This window comes from Micromesistius poutassou, assembly GCF_964030765.1.
Source record: "Micromesistius poutassou genome assembly, chromosome: 2".
NCBI classification, from domain to species: Eukaryota; Metazoa; Chordata; class Actinopteri; order Gadiformes; family Gadidae; genus Micromesistius; species Micromesistius poutassou.
This window is the reverse complement of record NC_140272.1, coordinates 23442322-23449821: the sequence shown is the minus strand read 5'-3', so window position 1 is coordinate 23449821 and position 7500 is coordinate 23442322. Positions and strand designations below refer to the sequence as shown.

At 45.2% G+C, this 7500-nt stretch overlaps 1 protein-coding gene across 1 annotated transcript in view; it reads right to left on the bottom strand.

Annotated features, from left to right (window-relative positions):
- Positions 1-7500, bottom strand: part of sxph (saxiphilin) — a 20579-nt gene that overhangs the window by 3574 nt on the left and 9505 nt on the right. The window contains exons 10-14 of the mRNA XM_084464424.1: positions 4845-4935; positions 4709-4756; positions 4420-4602; positions 2652-2799; positions 2458-2540 (exon numbers count right to left, since the gene is read on the bottom strand). Coding sequence (XP_084320550.1) covers positions 2458-2540; positions 2652-2799; positions 4420-4602; positions 4709-4756; positions 4845-4935 — 553 coding nt within the window. The remainder of the gene's footprint in view (positions 1-2457; positions 2541-2651; positions 2800-4419; positions 4603-4708; positions 4757-4844; positions 4936-7500) is intronic.

Here is a 7500-nt window from a genome sequence, read left to right as displayed (position 1 = left end):
TATTAAACTCGAACAAGGAAATGTGGGAATTATGTTAAACTGAAGCAAGGAATTGTGTGAATAAGTGTATGAAATGACGATGAAAATTGTCTAGCAATTTCGCCAAGCAAATATCAAGAAAAAGGTTGCAGCTCGTCTTACAACTCGCTTGCAAAATCCACGATGGGACAGAGGAATGGAGACAGCTCCGGCGACTTTTTATAGTTCAAAATCGCTGTAAATCAAACAGCAACTCAGTCTTTCGCAGACCCTCCAATCATCACGAAGAAGCCCAGCGTCCAGGCCAGCCCACTCCTCCATTCACCTCCAGAGACGCTTAGCGTCCGTGGGAGGGACATAATCGCAGCATTATCCAATGACCGTTGACTTTCGACACACTAAAAAAAGCTGTTCTATGCAGCCCCATTGAAGTGGATGGACGCTGAGCTTCAACAGGCAAATGCACTGTGACGCTACGGGAATAAAATCGAGTCAGTCGACCTGCGATAAGCAGCTGATTCTGAACAAACTCATCTTCGAGATGGACGTGTTCTAACACATTTTTAGTCAATGAAATGTTAACACAACAGTATATATTTGACCATTTCATTTTTGACATTTTAGGGGAAGCTGAGCTTCCCTTGCAGTCTTAGAGAAATCGCCACTGGTATGTACATATTCACCAATATTTCCGTAATCAACAATACTTTTGTGTTAAAAACATTAAGCGAACAAAAAGCTGCGACCATTGGGGCTAAAAATGTATTTACATTTAAATATTAGTGAATTAATTTCTTAATAATAGGCTGTGGCATACGCTCTGCGACCCACTGGGAACGCCCTCCCTCCACCTCTGGAGAACCACTGACACCAGTACAACCAGTACAACCACTGACACCAGTACAACCAGTACAACCAGTACAACCACTGACACCAGTACAACCACTGACACCAGTACAACCACTGACACCAGTACAACCACTGACACCAGTACAACCAGTACAACCAGTACAACCAGTACAACCACTGACACCAGTACAACCACTGACACCAGTACAACCACTGACACCAGTACAACCAGTACAACCAGTACAACCACTGACACCAGTACAACCACTGACACCAGTACAACCAGTACAACCACTGACACCAGTACAACCAGTACAACCACTGACACCAGTACAACCACTGACACCAGTACCACCAGTACAACCAGTACAACCACTGACACCAGTACAACCAGTACAACCACTGACACCAGTACAACCAGTACAACCACTGACACCAGTACCACCAGTACAACCAGTACAACCACTGACACCAGTACAACCACTGACACCAGTACCACCAGTACAACCAGTGACACCAGTACAACCAGTACAACCACTGACACCAGTACAACCAGTACAACCACTGACACCAGTACAACCAGTACAACCAGTACAACCAGTACAACCACTGACACCAGTACCACCAGTACAACCACTGACACCAGTACAACCACTGACACCAGTACAACCAGTACAACCACTGACACCAGTACAACCAGTACAACCACTGACACCAGTACAACCACTGACACCAGTACAACCAGTACAACCACTGACACCAGTACAACCAGTACAACCACTGACACCAGTACAACCAGTACAACCACTGACACCAGTACAACCAGTACAACCACTGACACCAGTACAACCAGTACAACCACTGACACCAGTACCACCAGTACAACCACTGACACCAGTACAACCACTGACACCAGTACAACCACTGACACCAGTACAACCAGTACAACCAGTACAACCACTGACACCAGTACAACCACTGACACCAGTACAACCAGTACAACCACTGACACCAGTACAACCAGTACAACCACTGACACCAGTACAACCAGTACAACCACTGACACCAGTACAACCAGTACAACCACTGACACCAGTACAACCACTGACACCAGTACAACCACTGACACCAGTACAACCAGTACAACCAGTACAACCACTGACACCAGTACAACCACTGACACCAGTACAACCAGTACAACCACTGACACCAGTACAACCAGTACAACCACTGACACCAGTACAACCAGTACAACCAGTACAACCACTGACACCAGTACAACCAGTACAACCACTGACACCAGTACAACCACTGACACCAGTACAACCACTGACACCAGTACAACCAGTACAACCAGTACAACCACTGACACCAGTACAACCAGTACAACCACTGACACCAGTACAACCAGTACAACCACTGACACCAGTACAACCAGTACAACCACTGACACCAGTACAACCAGTACAACCACTGACACCAGTACAACCAGTACAACCACTGACACCAGTACAACCAGTACAACCACTGACACCAGTACAACCACTGACACCAGTACAACCACTGACACCAGTACAACCACTGACACCAGTACCACCAGTACACCCAGCCCACCCCAGCGTGACTCACTGAGGATGTTGGCCTCCAGGTTGGGTTGCTCCAGGAACGCCACGTCTCCGTAACTCTTCCCGCTGGCGTCGCCCACCAGACACCTGGAGGCACAGGAACATTCTGGCGACCTGAAGAACCCCCGGGGGGTCAAACTGCGGACCTCAGCACCCACGGGCGAGCCCCTCCCCCCCCCCCCCCCCCTCACCCCTCACCTCAATGCGCCCATGTTGCCGTAGTAACGCTCGTTGTGGTTGTCAGCGCAGCGCTTGGTGGCCGCCTCCCCCACGCCGCCCATGCACACCTTACACAGACTGCCCTGGGAGCCCGGGAGACAGCCCTTCCAGAACACACCGGCGTACGCTGGAAGCACAGGGGAGGTGGAGGAGGAGGTGGAGGAGGAGGAGGTGGAGGAGGAGGAGGAGGAGGAGGAGGGGGAGGAGGAGGAGGAGGAGGAGGAGGAGAAGGAGGGTGTGGTCACGGCTCAACACCAGCGCTGTGTGGCGCTGTGGGGCTCAGGAGGAGGAGCGGGTCGGCTGGTAACCTGAAGGTCTCTGGTTCGATCCCCGGCTCCTCCTAGCTCCTAGAGTGTGTTCACACCGCACTTTGTCCCATTTCGCTTATTCGCGCGAATAGGCGAATGTTGCCGCGCGACAAATCATAATCTGTCGCTATGCATTTTTGTGTGCATTCGCGGGGCGAATTTTTTTTTTGCCTGACAACGGTCATTCATGCCAATTCATTCTCATCAACCATGGCCGAGATGTGTGTCTGTACCTGTTGTGGAAGAGGGAGAGCCCGTCGTTTATGGGTTAATAATATAATCCGGAGGCGCACACCGCTTTGTGCCGTGATATTATATATATCGTATATATTATATGATATAGATATTTATATATTATATGTAGATATAGAGCGGGAGTCGCAAACGGCAACAATCACTTTCTCCTCCAAGCTGCGGTTCACTGAACGGTTGAACGGTGATTGGCTGTTTTACGTTACTTCACCCAGGGAGTGAACTGATTGGCTGTTACGTGACGTCACCCAGGGAGTGAACGCTGATTGGCTGTTTTACGTTACTTCACCCACGTTACCCACAGGGAGTGAACGCTGATTGGCTGTTTCAACGCGAATGCCGCGAAGAAGTTGAAATATTTCAACTTCAGCGAATTATTCGCGGCGCGAATCCACGTGAACGCGCTCGCCGTTCACGTGGAAAAATTTCGCGCTGTCAATCAAATCTTGTCGCGCGAATAGGCAAAAAAAAAATTTGCCCGATTCGCGTCTCCACGTTCACTTAACATTGAAACGTGTCGCGGGGCGAAGTGCGGTGTGAACACACCTCTAGAGTGTGGAGGTGTCCCTGAGCGAGACGCCTCCCCCTGACTGCTGCTGACCCGCTGGCTGTCGCCCTGAGGGGTCGACTCCGCCGTCGGTGGGTGAAGGTGTGAATGTGTGCATGAACGGGTGAATGTGAGGCGATATTGTAAAGTGCTTTAAGCGGCCAGTGCTCAGAAAAGCACGGTATAAATCCATTTATCAGTGAGGGGCCCTCGGAGTGTACCTGGGGCCCTCAGAGTGTACCTGGGGCCCTCAGAGTGTACCTGGGGCCCTTGGGGGCCCTCAGAGTGTACCTGGGGCCCTCAGAGTGTACCTGGGGCCCTCAGAGTGTACCTCCACCCCCGGTGTGTACCTGAGGCCCTCAGAGTGTACCCGGGGCCCTTGGGGGCCCTCAGAGTGTACCTGGGGCCCTCAGAGTGTACCTGGGGCCCTCAGAGTGTACCTGGGGCCCTCAGGGTGTACCTGGGGCCCTCAGAGTGTACCTGGGGCCCTCAGGGTGTACCTGGGGCCCTCAGAGTGTACCTGGGGCCCTTGGGGGCCCTCAGGGTGTACCTGGGGCCCTCAGAGTGTAGCTGAGGCCCTCAGGGTGTACCTGGGGCCCTCAGAGTGTACCTGGGGCCCCTGGGGGCCCCCGGTGAGTACCTGTGTTGGGGTTGCAGGAGGAGGTCCCGTTGTGGCCGGCGCTCATGTTGTGGGTGTGGGGGAGCAGCCAGCCGGCCGGGCTGTACATGTGGCCGTGGCAGGACCGCCGCCCCGCCAGGTTCCCCATGGAGAGGTTCCTGGTGGAGCGCTTCACCAGCGCCACCGCCGCCACGCCGGGGAGCTCTGGGGGCCAATCACATGCTCCGGTCAAGGCCAGGGCCAGGGCAGAACACCGGCCAATGAAAACACAGCGCGTGGAGCGGGAGGCCCCGGAGCAGCGGAGCGTTACCGTCCGTCTCCAGGTGGGTCCGCCCCTCGGCCACGACGCACTGCCGCCCTGAGGGACCACAGCGCACGTCAACACACCTCAACACACCTCAGGGGCCCCTCCCTGTGTGGGGGCTGTTACCACGACGCAGCCATACCATAATACTCGGTCACGACCGGAACAAGGCCGCATTTCCCCGCGATGAACGAATGAGTAGCGTCCAGCGAGACGGCGTCCACCTCGTCCCTCTGTGACAGAGAGCAGAACCACTGCTCTAGAGAGATACTGTATAGAGAAACAGTATAGAGATACAGTATAGAGATACAGTATAGAGATACAGTATAGATATACTGTATAGAGATACAATATAGAGATACAGTATAGAGATACATCGTAGAGATACAGTATAGATATACTGTATAGAGATACAATATAGATATACAATATAGATATACTGTATAGAGATACATCATAGATATACAGTATAGAGATACTGTATATCTCTAGAGCAGAACCACTGCTCTAGAGAGATACAGTATAAAGATACAGTATAGAGATACATCATAGATATACATCATAGATATACTGTATAGAGATACTGTATAGAGATACATCATAGAGATACAGTATAGATATACTGTATAGAGATACATCATAGAGATACTGTATAGAGATACAGTATAGAGATACATCGTAGAGATACAGTATAGATATACTGTATAGAGATACAGTATATCTCTAGAGCAGAACCACTGCTCTAGAGATATACTGTATAGAGATACTGTATAGAGATACTGTATAGAGATACATCGTAGAGATACATCGTAGAGATACAGTATAGATATACTGTATAGAGATACAGTATATCTCTAGAGCAGAACCACTGCTCTAGAGAGATACTGTATAGAGATACAGTATAGAGATACATCATAGAGATACAGTATAGAGATACATCATAGAGATACAGTATAGAGATACATCGTAGAGATACAGTATAGATATACTGTATAGAGATACAGTATATCTCTAGAGCAGAACCACTGCTCTAGACATATACTGTATAGAGATACTGTATAGAGATACAGTATAGAGATACATCATAGAGATACAGTATAGATATACAGTATAGAGATACATCATAGATATACAGTATAGATATACATCATAGAGATACTGTATAGAGATACAATATAGATATACAATATAGATATACTGTATAGATATACTGTATATACTGTATAGAGATACAATATAGATATACAGTATAGAGATACATCATAGAGATACAGTATAGATATACTGTATAGAGATACTGTATAGATATACATCATAGAGATACAGTATAGATATACAATATAGATATACAGTATAGAGATACAGTATAGAGATACTGTATAGATATACTGTATAGATATACTATATAGAGATACATCATAGAGATACAGTATAGATATACTGTATAGATATACTGTATAGATATACTATATAGAGATACATCATAGAGATACAGTATAGATATACATCATAGAGATACAGTATATATATACATCATAGAGATACAGTATAGATATACTGTATAGATATACTGTATAGATATACAGTATAGATATACATCATAGAGATACAGTATAGATATACTGTATAGATATACAGTATAGATATACATCATAGAGATACATCATAGATATACAGTATAGATATACATCATAGATATACTGTATAGATATACATCATAGATATACAGTATAGAGATACAGTATAGATATACTGTATAGAGATACAGTATAGATATACTGTATAGATATACAGTATAGAGATACAGTATAGATATACTGTATAGATATACATCATAGAGATACAGTATAGAGATACATCATAGAGATACAGTATAGATATACAATATAGAGATACATCATAGATATACAGTATAGATATACAGTATAGAGATACAATATAGAGATACATCATAGAGATACAGTATATATATACATCATATACAGTATATATATACAGTATAGATATACAGTATAGATATACAATATAGAGATACATCATAGAGATACAGTATAGATATACATCATATACAGTATAGATATACAGTATAGATATACATCGTAGAGATACAATATAGATATACAATATAGATATACTGTATAGATATACATCATAGAGATACAGTATAGATATACAGTATAGATATACAGTATAGATATACTGTATAGATATACTGTATAGAGATACATCATAGATATACAGTATAGATATACATCATAGATATACATCATAGAGATACAGTATAGATATACAGTATAGATATACATCATAGAGATACAGTATAGAGATACATCATAGAGATACAGTATAGATATACATCATAGAGATACAGTATAGATATACAGTATAGATATACAATATAGATATACTGTATAGAGATACATCATAGAGATACAGTATAGAGATACATCATAGAGATACAGTATAGATATACATCATAGAGATACAATATAAATATACAATATAGATATACTATATAGATATACTATATAGATATACAATATAGATATACTATATAGATATACTATATAGATATACATCATAGATATACAATATAGATATACAATATACTGCTGATCCATCATAGATATATGTCAGGACCCAGCAAAGGAAGACCCGGGAAACAAAGACAAAGGGAGTCTCTCTGCGGGGGTCCCTCGAAGAGGCCCTGGGAGGCCGGCCTTATTGTAGCTATGTGCCGTACTTCTATCACCGTCAGGGTCTCCAACCAGAGGAGACGCCACTACAGACCCTCTGCT